General features: G+C 30.9%; 1 protein-coding gene across 1 annotated transcript; it reads right to left on the bottom strand.

Moving 5' to 3' along the window:
• Positions 1-697: 697 nt before the first annotated feature.
• Positions 698-19,455, bottom strand: LOC137918726 (sialin-like). The gene is made up of 7 exons (XM_068761610.1): positions 19,290-19,455; positions 8,764-8,890; positions 7,845-7,938; positions 5,269-5,511; positions 2,748-3,053; positions 1,954-2,475; positions 698-1,880 (listed from the first exon to the last, which is right to left on the bottom strand). Exons 1-7 carry the CDS (start codon positions 19,315-19,317, stop codon positions 1,647-1,649), a joined length of 1,554 nt encoding a protein of 517 aa, XP_068617711.1. The 5' UTR covers positions 19,318-19,455; the 3' UTR covers positions 698-1,646.
• Positions 19,456-21,912: the final 2,457 nt, after the last annotated feature.

The following is a 21,912-nucleotide window of genomic DNA, read 5'->3' as shown; positions in this document are numbered from 1 at the left end:
ACCCACATGGGACCCAATCTACAGTTAAATAAAAGTATTTTAGATTTTTTGTAAAAAAAAAACAATGTTATACCATTAAAAAAACAATAGCAGCTGACCTGTCGCCGATATTATGAAATATAGGGAAACAAATGCAATATCCCACATGGTAAGCCGAGAAAAGTTGAGCCATTTTAATTTCGTCCCAAAACATTACGTCTATAATAGTCTGCCGAGAAATTAAATTTTTGTAACATGTAAAAAAATCAACGATATTTTTGTCGGTTATTTTACATGCATAATGAAACTAACCCCTTTCCTTGGACCAAAAACTTTTCTATTCGTATCATTTTGCCAACCTTTCAAGTTCATTCTCTCTCCCTCTCTCTTGGAAATTTGAACCATGTCAACAATGTGGACACTTAAGTTATAGCGTACGATGTATATCAAGAAGTAACCTAAAAATATCATAATTCCAATCTTCAAATTCCAAAAGCTATAAAGCGTTAATCTCACTGTAAAAGAATATTTAATTACGATAAACACTTACTATGGCACGGATTTTGATTTTGATCATAGTTAACGAATCATTTGCAATTTGTCAAAAGTGAAACTCATGACCACGGGGATTATTTCTTTCATCTAGTGTGTAAAAATGTAGAATACACTCCTAAATCTCTATTTATATTAACCTCCGGCTTGAGTAAAACAACTAGCATACTGTTTTACACACATTTATTCTCAAATTTATAGAATTAATTTTATAGAATTTTACAATATAACTTATATTCCTAAAAATAAAATACTATTTTTTAATTGATTTATCTTAGTTACTACAATTAAATAATCATGTTTGAGCATCTAAATAATGGACGGCAAAATCGTCATACAAGCATTGAAATAATTCTCCGCTCTTCAGTTTATTGCTGGATCTAAACACGATAATGCTGAATTTTATAATACACATTTTAATTTAATATGGGTATTAAATGCAAATAATTTGTGCAAATTAATAAAAAAAACAAATATATAAATACAGTAAACTAGTAGAGTAATTACATTTTTTGTTTAGATAAATGTATCATTAACAAACATTACAAAAATAACCTATCAAAATAATATTGTCAGTTTATATTCCATTTAAAAAAATGTTTATCCAATGTTTATAATATATTAATATCGAGCATCGAGTCGTAAATCAATAATATTGGACGGAAGAAATAAGAAAGAGTTCATCATATATACAATTATTGAGATTTGTCTTTACTTAATTACTATTAAATTGTAATAATCTAGATAAGATTAAATCATTTACAGTTTAATTTTAACGTATTTGGTAATATCAATCACAGTGATATGGACAAAAAAATGCAGCTATTTTTTAAGAAATATATCATTTAACCGTTCCATTGCAACAGATTGTCACCTGTCAGTTGTGTAATATAGTATTAATTTTAATTACATATCATAGCGCAATAAGTTATCGGTACTTTGGTTTTTTTTTAAGTTTCTTTTTAATAATGTTATTTATATTTTGCCTAGAGCCCTTGTGTATTTTTACTCCCATTCAGTTTTATACATTAACAAACTCATAATAACAGCCTCCGTAAATACATAAATTCTTTACGTCAACATATTAAACCAATAGATATAATTAAATGAACATTTTATGATGTCACATTTAATGACGTATCTTTGCGTTCTCTATAACTATCAGTTTTAATTGTCATCTCACTCATCTCCTTACGTTCATTCTGCTTAGATTTATCACATTCTTTATCCTCATCTCCGAAGTTCCACGGTTGTATATTTCCGGTTCCAAACAAAATGAAGAATATGGCTGATACGATATAAACCGATGCTCCGACAAAAAATACTGGTCTCCATTGATCAAAACTATTCTGAAAATCATAAAAAAAACGTGAAAACTGAATAAATCAATAATTAACAAAAAATAAATAAATAGATATTTACCCCGCTTCGTGTAAAGTATGCCGTAATCATAGGCGTGAAAAATCCAGCTGTGCTGCCAACGAAATTGGCAATACCGTATAGAGTTCCAGCATAGTTAGGTGCTAAATCTTGATGATTTTGCAGGTTTGTTAGAGTAGCAGCACCATTGAAGCCCATCGACATCGTTATCATTGTAACAGAAAGTGCAGTTGAGCATCCGGTATAAACTAAGAGAATAAGTAAAACCCCGGGCAGGATGTGTGAAAACAAACAGAAAAATTTTCTTATAGACGTTGTAGTCATTAATTTTTTCGACAGAATACAGTCTCCCACTGCACCAAAGATAGTAGCCGAGAACAATCTTGCTAAATAAGGTAATGCCGATATAATTCCAGCGGCAGATAATTCAAAACCCAATACGCTTGATACGAATTTAGGTCCCACTGTCATTATAAAATAGAGGCCCCATAAATTTCCGTAGTGAAGAACAGTCATTGCCAAAAACGGAAATGAGGTAATGATGCTCTTGAATGGCGGCAAACCCTAAAAAAAAATTTCGAATATATGGCTGATCTTAATAGACATAAGTGCAAGTGAAGATTCTAAGGGCATTTAGAGCTCCATTCACAATTGTTATAAATTTACTAAGCAGCAATAAAGTACGTATTTATATTTGAATCAGTATATTCAACTTAATCAGACCCATATTAATCTTAAAACCTTCCAAATAGAAAATTACATTGATCATAATAAAATATTTAAAGTAAATTGTTTCATTTAGATAAATAATAATTAAAATATTATTGACGTGTTACCTTTGAATTAGATACCCTGTCACCAAGCGCGTCTGCAATATATTTTCTTTCTTCATCAGAAATTCTCGGATGTTCATTCGGTGTATCTGCGACTAAATACCACCAGAATACACACCAGACCAACGTAAGTGCTGCTGGGACGTAAAAGGCTGATGCCCATCCGAATTTCTCAAGTAACGGTCCAGTCAACGACCAAGTGACCACAGTGCCTAATGTACCTCCCATCATAGCGCTCACAAACTTTCCTTTTTCAGCAGGCGGCGCCCATCGGGCCACCAGTACGTGAAGAGCTGGATATATAAAGCCCTGAAATAACGAGAAATTTATAATATTTTTTTATTAATTACATTATTTCACATATCATCATCATTCAACCATATGGTGCTACTTGCTTAGCCATGTCATAAACATTGTTGCAAAGCATAACAACATTTTTATTATACACAACATTTATTACTATTATAGTGTGTAAGATTAATACATTAATATAAAACCAATAAAAGTATACACGAGTTATTATTAAAAAATACGGTCATGAATTTTTATACCAGGATTTACTATATCTACGTCCATTTTAATAAATACATTCGATAGTCTGATTCATAATGATAGTCTATAGAAAATTTGAACAAGTTACAACTTGTTCATCAGCTTTCATGGCCAAAAGAGTAAGCTCATATAAACTGTATTTGTCGCGCATCGTCAGAGTTCCCAATGGGAGACAGGTGCTATCGTCATCCCAAGATACACGTCAGTCAAAAAGTTCGCATGTCTTATCAGCCCATTCTATTTTATTATTACATAATATTTCACAACGTTTCGGCGCGAAAATAAGAAAACACAATCAACAATCATACAAAACTGACAGATTTCAAATTAGGTAAAATTTTGTTTATTTTTAATTATGAGAGTATTTATTGTCAGACTAAGTATTTGTAATTGAATGGCTACACGCGGCCTTCATCAAACGTTTTCTGACGACCTTGTGAGTTGGTTTACAAGTACCATATTTTTCAGAAACAAAATACTCATTTATGGTCGACATTTTAAGATAGATTTCAAACAAAAACTTCTATACTTTAAACGATATGATTCCATTTAATACACTAAGTATAAAAATTGTCCTTATTTACGAAAAAAAATGTAGTGTAGTCTAGTTACTTTCGATTGCAATTTACTAATTAATAGTAATAACAACAATAATTGTACTGCAAGGAAACAAAATATTTAAGTATTTGAAACTAGTATGTATAGATTTTTTTGTCATTGTTTACTATTTTATTCCGGGCAATACCCAGCACATGTTTATTTAACGTCAGTTACTAATTAATATGAGAAGAAATTATGGTAAACATTTAGCAGTGGCATTGATGAGAGAACGAGGATAGGTACAAACCAATATTGTCACATTAAAGAACGTACAATATTGTACCAAACAATAAACAATACCTGTATCCATTTGACAGTGCTAAATAACACCGCAAACGGTTGTTACGTCAGCCTATAAGTCATTATGGATACTTATCATTCTGATTTTATATAAAGTAGACGTAAACGGTTAATATTATTGAAGAATAGAGTTATTTAGCTTTCTTAAACCAGTCATTAAGCACAAAACACGAGATCGGCAAATTATTTATCATATTTTCGTTAAAACATGGGCATGGTTTACAAGTAAAGGTAAAAATAAAAAAAAGCCTTTGCTTTTACAATAAAACCATAGACACAATTTGGAAAAAACATTCACTCAGTCAGATATTCAATGTTAGTAAAAACCAAAAGCTTGTTTGAATGTAAACAAATAGAAAATTCACGCGACATATTTTGTCAGTGTCACAATGAAGTTAAACTCAGTGTGAGTAGTAAAATCTTGCAGTGTACCAAATATAAAATGTAAGAAGGTTTTATAAGTAATCGTTGTTCATTATCAAGAAATCAAATATTTAAAGTGATTACTCCGGTACACGTATTCTTGTATATTTTTCTATATACAGAATGACTGGTCAGTGTATAGTAAGATTTAAATGGGTGAATGTTGACATATGTCTACCTACATTCACCTATTTCCAATTACGAGTATAATAGTGATGTCTCAGTCTGAAATATGTTACATTTATTTGTTTTTCTATAGAAACGCGACAATAAATTCTAACAGTAAAAAGTCTGCAGGTAAAGGTAGTAAACATATTTAGTTTCCTTATTTTTACTTAATGTCAAGTTGCCACGAATTTGTGAAAATAAATGACGGAAAGATGTAATGTACGTAAAAAAATGAGAGTAATTTTTCAATAAAGTATTTAAAAGATAAGTATGACTTACTGGTTCTAAATCTCTGTAATAATACTTTTGACAGCGTATGTTGTTTTTCTTAAAATTACCCGTCTAATTATATATTATTACTATTTCTCCAAAAATAGACCATGATTTTTGTAAATTACACGCATGACCTTGACCACATAAAAATTCGTCAAAAATATCGAATTCATGTCAATCAGGTATTGAATATAATTTTGTTGCTTACCCCGGCAAATCCTAGAAAGAATCGTGTAACAATAAGCGCTACATAATCCAACCTAGCAGCCGCTGGTCCTAACGCTGTCAACACAGCACTTGCGACGGACGTAATGAGCACCACGTATCTAGGCCCCCAACGCTCTGCAGCCATGCCCCCTACTAGAGATGTGATGGGGTAGCACCAAAAATAAGCACCCAGTATCATAGCCTGTTGGTTTGGTGTCCATTCGAACAAAGCTCCACCAGATACCTGTAAATATTTCGGAAAATTAAGTACATTCAGTTTTAAATCGACGTCTAAAAGCCGCAGATTACTATTTATTTATCAAAGAAACTTCTTGTCAATACCAAGAAACAGGAAAAAAGGTATCACATATAAGAGCCAAAAGTAGAAGTACGAATGACAGTCTTGTCGCGAACTACGATATCTTTCAGACAACTCTTGGATATACTTGTATATCAAAAAATATAGAGCGGTTGATCATTGAGTAATAGAAGGCGAAAAAAATCATACATTAACATAAAAATACCTATCTAGTTATAGGCATAATAAAAATCCCTCCGTCACTGTATATAAAATACTGTGATAAGTAGTGAAACTTTAATAGCCTTTTTAAACTGTCGTGTCTTACCTACACAGGCAACTCGTTTCGCAGGCGTAAGCCTGGGCCGTCAACGAAATTAGTTGCTTGGGAATTTCTAATTCTAGACTCTTCGACGGTCGTAAACACCGAGCGTAAGTGTGACTCAGGAAGTGGTAAGTAAGGCTTTTTAAGATAAGAATGTAAAGAGGACTAAGTATAATACTGACAAAATTGTCTTATATTTAACCAGAAATTCAGAGATTTTGGTTGGAAAAAAAAAAGATAAATATGACACGAACGCGAAAAAATTGGAAATTTCTAAGTGTTTATTAAGCATCAAAATAGTTGATATGAAAGGGAGAGAAAAGAAGAGATTGTACAAAGAGAAACTTAAATGCAAATGGGAGAGTAATTATGCAAATGGCATAATGAAAAAGAAATTAAAAATATTTTACGATATATTTCTAGCAACGTGATCTCGAAGATAAGTTCCTATCAAGCAGAAATTACAATTTCTGGGCCAGTCATCAAACGAAACTGTATAGAAGAATTGAATTAATTACACATATTACATATAAATACCTATCACTTTTTATTTTCTTTTAAATCTTACTTTCAATTTAATTCTTATTCAAAAACGAACTCGTAGCTAAATATTTTGTTGCAATATCGTATTCTATTAGATTTATTAAATTTTTTGTATGGAAAATGGGCGTATAAGCAAACTGATCATTCAGCGATCACCAATTATCAGAGGATTTCACTCTTTCAAGGAGGAATACAATTAATATGACACTAACACCTTTGAAAGTTAATATATTAAAATATTTTAAATTGTTACGTAAGAAAATTTCGAATCGGGATTAAAAAATTGTCTTTCTATTTCAACAATAACCGCGAATGACTTAGCGAAAAGATTTATATATCTATGAAGGTTGAACAAAAAAAGGCTTTAGGCAAAGTCTCAATAACTTATTTTTTTTAAAGAATAGAAACCACAACAAAATTATAAAACAACACGTCTGTGATAAATCAATGAATATCATTATACATTCATATATTTATTAATTGAAATTTTCAATAAATCTTTCTCGCCGCCTACATTATCATGCTATTGTTGTCTTATCATATTCACGGTTAATGCATTTCAATCTTACAGTGTAATATCAAATTGACCGTGAAACATTAGTAGTTTTTAACGGCATAAAAATTATAATTATTGTTTTATCGTACTTTTCATTCAACGTTATTAATTTTAAGAATGTAAAGGAAGGACAAGGACCTTACAAAGTGGACCTTGTCACAGTAGTCGTAAGACACTAAATACAAGCCGCTTCCAACTAGACCTATTTAAAATCTATGGAAGAGATGTAAGTTGTGGACATCCTACAGTTGAAATTATGATGAATTATAGAATTATTCATTTGTAAATATCTAAGACTTCGTCACTTATACAGTTAACTTGCTATTTTACAAAGATGAAATGATATGTAAATGATAAATGATATTTCGTCCTTGGGCAGACAGTTATTAAAGCTATAGACAATTTTTTAAGGTTTAACAATATCAATTGATTAGGTACTGTTTTTCACCACAGTCCAAGCCACCACCTTACTGTGCAAAATGTAAGATTATGTGAAATATGCTGGCAACAAATACTGTCGATGATATCATACGCCTTATTTAAATCATCGACGTTTATGAGGTAAAACCCGAAAATTATATTGAACAAAATTTTTAATACGTTTACTTAACAATACAAATTTTGCACTACCATATATTCTAAACCTCGTTATTGCTAAAATATATTACTATGGAAAAAATAAAGCAAACTTAAAGAGCTAATACGCACGTACAGAATATAAATATTTGCTGTAACGAAAATTTAAGTGGCTTTATAATGTTTTTGTATCCTGGCTTGAAAACATTGATATTTATAAATGGGTTGGCGTGTATTTATTACTGATAGTTATTGTAAATATTAAAATGTTTTATTTACCTGTCTCGGAGCCTCCCTTATTTCTGCAATGTCATTGTTATGTATACTTTTATTTACCACGACATCAGTTGTTGGTCCACATTGAGACTGAACCCTGTGTATGAGAGAAAAAATATAAGTACAAAACTTAACTCAGATAATTATAACGATACATTTTTTTTAATGCGTATATATTTTAATGACAACGATTTTGTTAGAATAATTGTCTGTTTATTTTATTATACAAAAAACAAATATGCAGTAATCGAAAATTCCGTAAAATTATTAAATCATGATCAAAATAATTGTGTGACTTGTTAAAACAACGGTTTTCTATTCGTTATATTTCCAGTATAACTTATAAGAATAATATCTTTTCGTCAATATATTCGTAAATAAAATAACATCATAACGAGAATTATATTAAAAATTTATCATAGACCACATATGAAATAAATTAAATTTCACATAGTATTTAAGTATAAAAATCTATGCTATATAAAACGTTTGATAATTAGTCACCTATTGATTTTTATATATGTAAAGTTTTGTCAATAAACATTGTTATAAAAACATAAAAGAGCAAAACAGAGCGCAACGTTAATTGTATCGCCACATTAAATTATCGAAACATGATACATCTCGAACAAGGATGTAGTGTAAAGAATGCAAAAGTTGCAAAGCCTACTAGAAAGTCAATAACCTTTTATATGGACGATATTAACTTTATTTTTTAACATAACCTGTCCTTCTCTGAACGCGTATCAATTAAATATGGAATCCTCGTTTACTTGATTTAAATCAACACGACGTTTATCATTAGTATACAACTTAAATGGTTAATATGTAACCTCACATTGTTACTCTGAATTTAATGCGATGGTATTGCCTACTACAATTGGGAAACAAAAACACAATGTAGTTTTTATGTTTTACTTACGAAACATTTCTAGGTGTCGGTGGCACCATAGCAATTAGATTTAAACTCATGTTCACTCGAAGCATGTAAACAACCCAACAACTTGTAAAAATCATGAACCCCAAGTTCAATCTCGCGGGGATCACGTCTGAAAGAAAAAACAATTCGATTTAATTCCAATTAAGAACAATGAATGAAACGTTAAGGCAAAAAACAATAGCAAATAAATTATAAATGTATATAAAAAGATAGTGTTGACGTATCTACAAAGTCTTTTATTGACAAACATAGAAATATTTCATTTTAAATATAAATATATGTTCCATCTAAAAATGTATATTTTAAAAATATACATTTTTAATATTATGACGTACAACAAATCAAAAGAAATCTAAATTTTGAAAACTAATTTAAATAAAGGTTCCCAATTAATTAAATAGTTATTAATAGGTTAAGAAACACAAAAAATGTGAAAGTATACTATTAGCGTAGTTTGCTAGTGGAATATTCCTTCGCGAACAATAATACTAACGGTTCCTTGCAGGAGCACGTACCGCTTCTTAGCGAGAGAGTGAAATTTGAATAGTAGTTTACTGAAGTTTCTTTTAGCATTAATTGTTAAGAAGAATTAATATGAAAAAGGAATCTCGAAAAATAACGAATCAATTCTTATATCAAATAAAAAACTATAATAACAATAAATTTTACAAAATTGATATATATGTTTGTATATCCTTCATACTTTAATTGATATAAAATATTACTAGGGTTATTACGGTTACATGGCGGACTTACCATGTCACTTGTATTTAATGTTTGTTAACGACTGTCTTATGAAATACAACAATACAAGTGGACATTATGTTAACCGTCCAACCGCACCTAATAATTCATGACAATAAGAACGTGTACTGTACACGTAAAAATTAAACACATTTTTCATGTTATGTTAACTTGTTCATGTTAATTTTTAATTTTTTATACTTTGATTAGTCGTTGTAATTAAGTAATTGAAAAGAATACTCAATTCTTTCAGTTATTTATTTATCCTTGCAGTAGCTGTGCGAACGCTATCTGTCGACGGAAAACCAGTTTCTTTCGTGTCTAACTTCTAATTTAGGCAGAGGAGGAAAACTAGCAATAGATATTACTCATATCATTAACTATCATTCAATAAAAAAAAGGCCTTCAATATTCATCCTTAACCCTTAAATTGTTTATGTACTAGTAACCCGCTAGAAAATCGATGTTCACGTCAAACTTTTATTTCAATGGCATTACTGGATAAAGAATGAAAAAAAGTTTTCTTGTGTCAGTTACAAAAAGTAAGTAGCAAATACATAAGTTAAACACTTGTATCCAAATTTTAAAAATGTTTAGAATCTATTAGTATAAAAAAGATTGAGTACTAAAAATCAACATTCATATAACCGTAATCTTTTTATTATTCGACTGTAATACATCAGCATCTTAGTTAAATTATATTTAAACCTTCCTATTGAAATTCCCAGTACTTCTATTTCTAATAAAGCTTATTATTCATTTAAAAGTATCTGAAATATGTAAAAATATTTGTTTCAGTTTAAAGACAGTTCAATGTCCTAATTAACATAAGTTATATATTTATAATAAAAATGTCTTCGGCTGAAAGAATAATCATGATGATGATTAAAAATGATGTAAAGCTTACTAGCGAAAATTAGTTTCTAGTTATATTATCAAACGTTTAATAACATTTAGCAGATATTTTTAACAAGGAGTTCTCTTCATTAGAACCTTTCGGTACTACTCGAGACTCATTCGATCATCATTATTTCAGCCACAGGAGGACAAAGCCTTCCTCATAAACTTCCCATATTGCCGAATGGCAGCTGCCAGCGTCCAGTGTTTTTTAATCTTAACAAGGTCATAAACAATTTGCCTATCCATCTTCGGGGCCGATGTCAAAAAGTTGTATAGAAATGGTTTTTTTTTTTTGGCTAAAGAGATGAGAAAATAAAGAAAAAAACTAAACCACAAGTAACAATAATTTGTTTATATAACACCCATAAATTATAAACGTTATATACTAAATACTGAGTACTGTATTCTGTATACTTTTTATTATATATAACTATAAGACTCATTTTAAATCAAACGCGTAGTCCATACAAGCTCAACATACATATTTCGTGTACACTTTCATTATACCATTTTTCCTGTTTCTTGTATTAATAATAATATGTACCACGAAATTGTCATAATCTATATGTTAACGATTGTATTCTTTTATGTATGTACATTCAGCTGTAAAGGACTTCAGAATAAATTGCATCGGATTCAGAACAAAGATAAAAAATATCTAAATAAACCTTCTAAATCTAAATATACCTTCTTGGTCGGTTTTCCCAATTTTACAAACGTATACGCGAGTTAAATTAAATCAAATCAATTGAGACATGAAAGATCCATCTGTTCTATGCGGGAAAAGACGCGTCTATAAACTAGTCATCAAGTAATCAGTAACAGGCAAATATGGCAATGTTTTCGACGCCTTAGTTACGTCATTTTAAAATTACATTAACTATATTTGTCTCGGATAGGTGTAATGTACACATCACAAGGATAATAATGATAAAACTTTGATGCGGTTTTCATTTTATAAAAACTGATCTTGAAAAGTGTGATTTTATTTATTTCACGAATATTTTTGCAAAATAATATTTCCTTACGCAGCGACCACAGTGTGACAATTTATAAAATATTTTGACCACCGGGAAAACGGATGGCCGGCGACCATAAGGCCAGAGATCCATGCCCTGGTTCGATAAGGTCCGAATTACGCTCAATGCCACTCACAGTAGCTGAACTAGCAGAAGAATACACCGCCGAAGAAACTTTCCAAAAAGGGTTAGGTTAAAAAAGGTAAAGGGTAAGATTCAACAAAATATTTAACGAGTGAAAATATTAAAAAAAAAAACAATATTCTACTTTTATAACAAACAAAATCGTATCTATCTATGTTCCATTAAAATTAATCTGCGATGATTACAATCTCACCTCAAAATTAACGTTCATTTGTATCATTAATTTATGTTATTTCGCCTTCATCGCAATATATCTACTTAATACGTCTACAATTTATATCGCTGGATGACCGATTGCTGCGCAAGACTGCAGCGGTCATCTTGGCGGTCTTTGCGAGAGACTAGGCCTTGCAATATGAGTCTTTCGGCTAACATAATCAGGCAATTTACAACCACGTCGCTTTTTGCATGACACTAGCTCCTTTGAGACATCGTTTTGTCAAATATCATTGACCCAAACAAGATGTATTTCAGAGTAATGAATTTATTTGTTTACCAAATGTCTTAAATAAAAACAACCGTTACTTGCAGAGTACAATCTCAAGATTTTGATAATGAAAAAAATATTTTTTTTTATTGTAAATGTTTATGGTACACGATATTTTTAGATATATAAAATAAATACCCCTTGTTTGATTTTGGCAAAGCAAGTATTTTAATTTTCTACGTTTTTATGGGACAATATACGTGACGTTTTTACTATTTTCCTCACAAAATTTCTATTTGTTTTCTCCTTAAGAATCTGCCTCGTGCCTTAATTTACATGAAACAAAATGTAGCCAAACACATATATAGTGGTACAATTGGCGTGTTATCCAATAACCAAATATCAACCTACCTCTGACAAAATACCTTTGATAATAATACCTTTGACAATCACATTTTTTTAAATGTACGCTCGCAAAAAGTTACCTAATATTAAATAATTTACATGATCATTGCGTATTTACGTTGCGGTAATGACCTTCATTTTTTTCTGAAATGACGATTAGTATGGCCAACAAAATATTGTAATATTTTCTCCAACATTTACTACATAGTCATCCATAATATATTTTAAATAAAATTAGGAAATGATAATTACATATAGAAATAACATCATTTTGTAATTTCTTACGTACAAATAATTAAATTACGTTTTATAAATTGTGTGAAAGTTACGTTTACATGTAGAAACGTGCTAGTATTGCTTACAATTATTATTTCATCTATATACAAAAACGTCACCTCGACTACAGTGTAGCGATAACATAGGATAATTTAAAAAAAATATTTGCACATATTTCTACAATGTATTTGTTAACTCCAATATATTTCATTTTTGTGTAATGAAAATGAATTGGAGAAAAAATGCTTTCTTGAATTAAATAGATTCTTCTTATTTTTTTAGTCGATAAACGCCCACTGCATGTACGCTAGTGGGGGGCCTATTTATTTTTTTTCTGCACCTACCGGCTCGTAGTCTCCACGCGAGAACCTTTTGGCCCCCAACGGCCATCGGTTGCACGGGCGATATCGACCGCCCACTGCCACTTTAGACGAGCTCTACTTCGAGCTACGTCGATAACCTTGGTTCTTCTCAGGATCTCTTAATTGCAGATTAGATATTACAGTGAAACTCCGAGCAAAGTCTTCTCCTTTGCTCTCTGGGCGGCCTTGAGCCTTCTTACAAGCCCTGTCGTAAGCTACCAAGTCTGAGATTCATCCTATCTTCGAGACAGGGATACACACCCTCCTACTTTCACCTTCTCTCTCTCATCCTTCTCAATTTCTATCATTCTGCATACATTCAACGCAAAGGATTAACCCATATTACATTAACGCATCGACTCCCTCCCCTCGCCACACTTCCTATTTCACGGTTTCGTTTTGCCTGATTACGTAATCACCCACCACCCTGCAACAAAATCGCAAGAAAGTGTGCAACATATTTCATCATTGTCAACACTCATTGGTCAACGACGAATCAGTCATTTAGAATGAAATAATTAAGTATTTTGTTCCAACAACAGAAAATGTAGAATGGTGGACAGATGACCCTATTAAGGTCATCGGAAAACGCTGGATGCAGGCCGGTTCCAAGCGGTCTTATTGAAAATCTTTGGAGGACACGTATGTCAAGTCGTGGACGAAGCTTCGGCTTAAAAGATCATAATAATGAACAAAATAAATGTTTTCCAAGCACTTCAAAGACGACATAAATAATCACACTGCACCCAGAAGACACGTGTATATCAAAATGAACAATAGAACTTAAATATAATCGGTTAACAATTTAACTTTTATACTAAAGTTAGAAAATAAATAATATAATTTGTTAAAATTTAGATTATTTTATTTTAACTTTCTTTACGTCACAAACAAAACTTTATTATCAGCGTATGCGAAATTTATGTTAGATTTATCGAGGAAATGAGTATACACAAAACACAATAGTTCATTGTCAGGAAGATTTATCAAACGACCTCCAAACACTCCACAGTAACAACTCTTCATTCAAATCATTATACTTTAGCTATTTGTGCAATCACATAATCGTAACCAATTCCATCGATTTATTTTCGTGTATCTATTTAGAGGGAACTATAACTTTTAGCTCTTAACGCAGAACTATAGTTGCAATTGGCACGTTCCGGTTTGATGGATGCCGTGATGAAATTAATGGCTTGCCGACGTGTCATTTTATCTTATGATAACGAGAAGTTCTTAGTGTCCACCCGACATTTCTATTTAGACGTGCCTGTTTAAATTTAATTGACATTAAACTATAATATCTGTAAATGTAGTTGAAAATTAATTTTGATAAGTAAAGACCACGTATGTTCATTTATGTCTTATACAGAAAGTTTGTACTTTCCTGATTTCTGTATTACTCATCACAATAAACTTCTCCTTTAGAATGGTTTTATATTTATTAAATTCCTCACGAACACAATAAATGTTAAGGAAAGACTACATTGTTATCGTATAAAAATATTGTACCTTGATTTTTACCCGATAAAGTTTTCCTATGCATATTTTAAGAATATTTCCTTTACAGTCAAATCCAGGAAGTTTTATTACGTTGCATTAGTGTTTCACTTATATGGATAATTAGTTTATCTTTTATTAATAATCGTAATCATTCAATATTAGATGGTAATTGAATGCATTGTTACATTTAAGCTATTTGCTATATATAGAATCTTCAAAAAAATATAAAACTATACAATGGCATCTACTGATTAAGGTAACTCATAAATATATTTTTATATACTCAAGATACCACCTATGTACCGAACTCCTCACGATATCTCTGGAATCATAAGGTTTGAAAATTTGCTATAAATGTTCCTTTGGCCACGTAGAGGTCAGTTTAAGTTGACCAAACAATTTTTTGGGTATATTAAGAATACCAAAAATTAATTTTATGCAATTACAAATGCACAAGTGTGGGCCTCGCAAAACGGGCGGGAGACAGAAAATTCTTCTATAAAGCAAAACGTTGGTGTGCCAAATTAAGTGAAACAAAAACCAATATTTATTTAAAAGTACTGATGAATATGCAATGATGTTTAATTAATTTATCACGCATATCGGAAATATGTGAAAGAAAGTAATAATACTAAGGTACGAGAAAACAAATCAATAGTAGCTTAGCGAGCCGAGATAAAAATCCAATAAAATCACGTACGCGACGCAGTTGAACATTCTTTTATCGTGAACGTTCAAGTTGTCGAGCGTCAACATGGGCCTGTATTTAATAACACCGCGAGGCTTCATTCTACGGTCAGCTGTTGACGTTAGCATGTCGGTGGAAATGAAACGGTCGAGTTTCCCAAACACATAACATAATTCTCTTTTAAACTGCAACATCAATTATGGATTTCATACATTCATTACATAACAACATTTTTCGCTTCGTCTTTTTATCGAGTATAGCAATTGTAGTTGTTATTAAAAGTAAAAATAAGCTAATAACAAAAAACTTTGGTCAACAAAAACCGTATTCCCAGTAAGCGATAGAACTACCTAAATTTAAAACCACAAAACGGATGGACATTCTAGATTAAAAAAACTGGCTTCAAGAACTCGATGACTAGTAACTAAGCTAACATGTATACAGGTAAATGACTCGCGAGAGAATGTTTGTTAGAATAATTTTATCTCGTATCTTTAATATGTTGTTGGAATGTAAAATGCATATTAAGATGAAAGACATCACTATCTCTAATGTACATATATAAACATAGTTTTCCGGTACTGACAATATTTGATTCCTTTAGTTTATCATGGCTCATTATTAGGTCATGGCTTCAGGAACGGTTTCCCAATGTCTTAATTAGATAACCGTTTTGAATCAAAAAAAATACTTATAATTTATACGTGATGATTTTATTAATTAGAAGTTTTTTTTCACTAATTACTTATTTTTTAATCTGTCTTTGATATTCTTAGGTTATGTCTATTGTTGATTTAGATTATCATTGTTTTAAATGTGTACTTATGCCCAAAATACTACATATAACAGATTTTTTTATTATTGGGCCTATATGAATTAGTAGCAATTATACAACGTATATAGTATAAGCATAAATAGTCAAATACAGAACATGAAAACCTTTTTTATTTTATTATATACCTCGATTAATACATTATTAGCAAAATGCAAATGCATTCAATTTTCGAAATTTCTGTCCTGGTATCAAAATGGAAAGAAAGGTTAATGGAAATTTTGAAAACCTTTCTAAACTTACAACATCAATCGTTAAAATTATTACAATGAGATCTACTTGTATGCTATTGTTCAATAAATATTATTGTAATTACCTTTTTGTTTTTCCCGTAGAAACCAGTATTGTATGATCATGTGTTTATATAATGCAATATATTTAAATGCTACATAAGGTACTACTGGTAGGGTAGAATAATACACGAATTATGTCAATTTTGTAAATATACCATTAATGTTAATAACATTTAAATACTTTTAAGCGTAAACTAGTGTTTTAAACACTAGTTTTACGTAATGTTATACGTTAATTTTGTTCGTATGACCAATGTCGATCCAAAATCATTTAGAGTTTGAAGTTCTTAAATTTGGTATTAACTTACGAAATAAAATTTTGATTTTATGTTGAGCCGACATTAATTATTCCCACTCAAAAATTACCAACGTGAAAAAGTATTAAAAGCCTGCAATGCCCTTGAAAAAATTATTTCGTTAATTTCAGAACCAAGAAAAAAATTTCGCATAAGCTTTAAAAGAGTAGACGTATACAGTATTTTTCCGAATGACATTTGAATAACTATATACGACTTAAAGTCGGTTCTTTGCATTTTGAGTAGACAACTCGCTGGTATTAATTAGTTTTATATAGGCTTATTATAAGTAAAGTAGCTCACCACGTAAACATTTTGCATCCAAGTTATTAATGCCACAAATAATAATTTGCAAACATCGCGAAGAATGTCGAAGTGTTAAAAAAACATTAAGTAAACAGAGGTAACAAAACCCTTATAAAAACCCGCTAGACAAGTTTAAAACGGTAAGTTAAAAATAGATCAAAAGGAATAAAATTTAAGCCATCACAGTGCGTTTAAAAAGTACATGTAAATTGAAGAAACCTTTAAAGAAATCTGTTACATTCATATAACATATTCCAGACGAATATTTGTGATATGCGATTTATTTAAAAGGATAAGGAATGCTTAAGTTTCAGTCACTTTTATATTAATAAATAATTATGTTCTGGCACAAATAACTACATTAAATTTAGCGGCGTGTCCTAGTATAATAATAAATATGCTATTAAAAAAACACCAATTACTACGAGAAACAAACTATATTTGTTACCAGAAAAAGATAAAATAGTGATAGAATAAATAATTTTTTCACTTTTGCTAGTTTATAAAATGGTTTTTCGTATGTATTTATGTATATGCAAATTAACAAGACATTTTATTTACATAAAATCAAATATTTGTTTAATAATTAAGCCTAAATTCAATCGTTAATTCTTTATACAAACCGAACCATGTAACCTTTCCAAAATTTATTTTAATTGACAGAACTATGTAATAAATTAGACTTCGACTAGATTGTATTTTTAAATGTACGTTTATTAACATAATTAATAAATTAATCTTTAGAATTATTGTTGGCTGTTTAAAACTAGTTTAAATCTTAAAATTGTTACAAAAAAATAAGCAAACATGTTAACTAAAACGATGTTAAAAAAATTTAAAATCCGTAAGACAACACAATTATTTCCTATTTGTAGCCGTATTTAAACATTACCGTAATTCAGAATTAATGTCGCTTGTTTCTATTATATAGTCTTATTTTCGTGTTGCATGAGCAAGTGTTACAAAAGTATGTAGGCCACACTAATTTACTATGAAATTTAATTATAATAAACGTATGACAATATCAATAAAACATTTAATACAAGTTTCACAGCTGTTATATACTTAACCTACCTTACTACATATTAGAAAGGAAATTGAGTAGTATCATTAGGGCATTAAAGTTTATTTAATTTATATAAACCATACAGATTTTTGTAATTCCTATTTTATCTTCTCTTACAAAAAGGTTATATAAAATTGGGTATCTTTTACAACTTACATTTTACAAATTTAACTTATCAGATAGTGTAACGGTACTATATCAAGTTTTGAATAGTTTTAATTGCGCACAATTTAATTATGATATGGAAATACAATGTGTCTCATCGAAACTTAAAAAAAATTCGTATCCTTGAGAATAGTTAACGACAGTTCTACGATATTTGTTTCTTTTCTGACTTCCTTTTTATCGTTTTTAATTTATTTACACGTCGCATCATACTATAGTTTTTATAGCTACCACAGATACAATACACAAATATATAATATTTAATCATATGAAAATTAAGCTAAACTTAATATTTATTGTGTTCTTTCTTTATCAAAAGTAAGCTATAGTGGCATGCTACAGTAAGTGGGTTTGATTACGAACTAAACTTGGAAAAATTAACCAAACGATGGAATCTAAATAAATTGATTTCTTTTATATAGAGTTGTGTATTGACAGGGATATACACATGGGTTCCCTATATTTATATTTTAATAATTTGATTACCATTAATATAAACACGTAATTATTCGTTCCTAATATCTGCATAAATAAAGAATAAATATTTAGGATTATCCATGGATTTTTTCGTGTTTTCGTTTCGTGCGATACTTTTTTTTAAAATATCATTATGTGATACACCACCGTCAGCGATCTAGTTGCGAATATTGTACCTACGTAACTATTTACCTGTACCAATTTTCCTGTTTTAAACTGTGATTAAATTTAGTTCAAATCTATCTTTTTTAATATAAATTTTTAAAGTGAAACCAAAAAAATAAACGATTGCCATCTTTGAACCAAAAGGTATAATACTCTTTTAAATTACCGCACAAATCCTTTTTAACTTTTGTATTTTTCTACAAAGATTATAATTTAACTTTAATTTCCGATGATTATTATCTTTTAATCATAGAAAAAATATCATAATAATAATCATGGTTATAAATTCGTTACATAATGTCGTTTTTTTTAAAACCTGAAGTACCGGGTTACTGTATGTTTATAAATTTTAAATAATTATTACACGCAAAAACTAAGAGTAGAAAATTTAGTGAAAAACAAAAAATAACATTTTTAATAAAAGAAAAAAAATTACGTACCAAAAAACTTTAAATCAATCACTGCCATATTTTAACAATTAATTTTTTTAAATGTATTTTAAACTTCTGATAATATTAATTAGATGCAGATCATATCGCGCTCATGTTGAAATCAATCGGACGAATGGTGAACACGCGTAGACAGTTGGTAACTGAATGTAGAGTGTAAAACCCCCGCGACGATTCCGCAGCCACTGCAACCAGCGGACGTCGTAACGTAAACAATTGTTAAGCTAACACCAGGCCTTGGTGCTACATGTCAGAACATCGACCGACGGAATAAGGCGGGGTAGCAAATATTCATTAATTCGCTTACGGTTAATTGTCCACTGCGTGAACATTTCACTACCTACACTAGATTTTTTTTTCGAATGGAAAAAATAACGTAATTATTTGATAAGATATTCATTTATTCATATTATTATCCACATACGATAATTTATATTGTCCACTTGTATACATCATGGGAAGAATGCAAGAGCCCAATTTGATAGAAACAAGAATCAGATTGAACTCTGATAAAATGGGAATATATTAAAGTATATATATGAGTTATATATGCCGTGTCATTACATTCACGTTGCAGAATGGGACTTGCAAAATGAACTACCATGTATATATAATGTTATATTTATTGGATATTATGTCATAAACGAAAGTTACAGAATTTTGTTCAAAAACTATAAATAATTCATTCAATGTGTGACATTTGCATTAATATTATTTGCGTGTTCGTCATACGCCAATGTGTGTACGTAGCATAAAGAAAAGCCGATGTTTATTGCACTTTTTTAAACGTTGTCATTTTGTTTCCGGTAATACGAATTGAAAATTGTCTTTTAAACATCAATATTTCCTTAACCAGAAGCATCATTATGTGCATGACGCACTTCAAAAATTGATGAAAAGAATGAAATTTTCACACACAAAATGTAATCGACTCTTGTGAAAAAATGGGTGCACATTTATATACCTCGAAGTGATTTGCTGACGAACCGCACTGACCGTGACAAATCAGCTTATAAACATGGTTCAGAGAAACGTGATTACTTTGTAATTCTTTACTTAGATGTTATCACCTTTCCTGCAAAACAGTACCACCTAACCTAAGTGCTAGGCTTCTGACGTTTCGCTCAAGAACAAGACTCCCACCCACCCACTTTCAGAAGCTCTGATTTTATTTTCTTCTCGCAGCCCTTATTGTTTTAAGCCATTCCAGAACTCTCCTAATCATGTACAGGCTAATGTCTAGGATCTTCTCAGTGTAATGGAGGGATAGTATGGGTCTAGAATTTTTGGCAGTACTGTCAACAAGCTCCGCGACTGTCGCTATACAACAATCTTCCATTTTCAGCTTCGTTAACTGGCTTTGCGTAATATACTTGCCCTTTGCAAACACTTTGGAGCTTTTCTTTTGCTTCATCGTTCATCTCTGCGATATTTAAAAGTAACACATGTCTGTCGCATTCAAGAACTTTCTTATCTGTCAACTAAGCTGCCTAGATCATTCAGCGTCATTGAAGGACATTATGTCCCATCGTATAAACAGCTTTCACTAACCTGTTTTTAACCTCGTTCACTGACTCCGGTTTATCCAGGTAATCAGAGGACTTGGACGACTAGACTTAGAACAGTTCGAGCTAAAAGTTTTAGGGATTGTGAATGGGACATGAGTAGATCAGAGCGTACATTTCATCACCAAAGCTCTTTAAAGTCAAACATGAATATTTAACGTGACCGATTTTATCATGTAAAGCAGTATTACCCCACGAGAACCCATACCCCACGGAGGGCAATTTGATTGCTAAGGGGGCAATTCGAAAATGCCTCGACATGATTTTAACCCTTTCGCTTTAAAATAAAATATACCGGTAAATGTTACATAGGGGGCGTGAGAATTTTAAAAATGTTAAAATGGGGCATGGCACATAAAAAGATAAAAAATACTAATGTAGGGACATTGCTAAATACATGTCGTGTTTGATCACGGACAGAGACAGACTTCCGTCTCGTTCTTAGTGAAACCATCAGGTCCTAACTAGATTCATTTTCTGTGGGGTAGCAATGGGCGCAAAAGTCGCTGGTTTCTGAACTTTCGATGTCTATCCCAAATCGCCAATTACTTGCTCAACCTTGCTTTGAATTACCCCATAACATCAACGAAGTGAGTGTTGAAGTTTATTTGGCCAAAATTACATCTTCATACGTAACCCCTATTTCATCATCAGAGTGAGATGAGATGAACGAGTATTAGATACAAAATACTGCTGCGACTTGTGGATGGAAAATCTGATAACACCTTGGCACAGTTGGTCACCTTACCGGTGGTAGAGTAGATTCCTAAGTTTTAGTGTTACTGTATTCTTATACTCTTGACCAATTTCGGATAGTCTTAAAATGCCTCAATGTAACCGTTTCTTATTAAAGTTTCTCTTCCAGCTTAATAATCTTCTCGTGTGTCCTTATCGTACGTATTGTGTGTTACCGAGTTACTATCGCTATATCTTCCGTCAAGAATAGCGGAGCTTTCGGCGACCGGGAGTCTCGTTCTTTTATCTTTCCTTACCCCTATACCCTGTATGTCAATTCTCACTACGCCTGGCATGCAGGTTGGTTGGTAGTT

Source organism: Battus philenor, unplaced genomic scaffold (genome assembly GCF_028537555.1).
Source record: "Battus philenor isolate CCGP_79_NKW_IND1 unplaced genomic scaffold, ilBatPhil1.0.hap1 SCAF_15, whole genome shotgun sequence".
In the NCBI taxonomy this organism is placed as follows: Eukaryota; Metazoa; Arthropoda; class Insecta; order Lepidoptera; family Papilionidae; genus Battus; species Battus philenor.
Note: the sequence above shows the minus strand (reverse complement) of the source record. Positions and strands in the feature narration are given on the sequence as shown.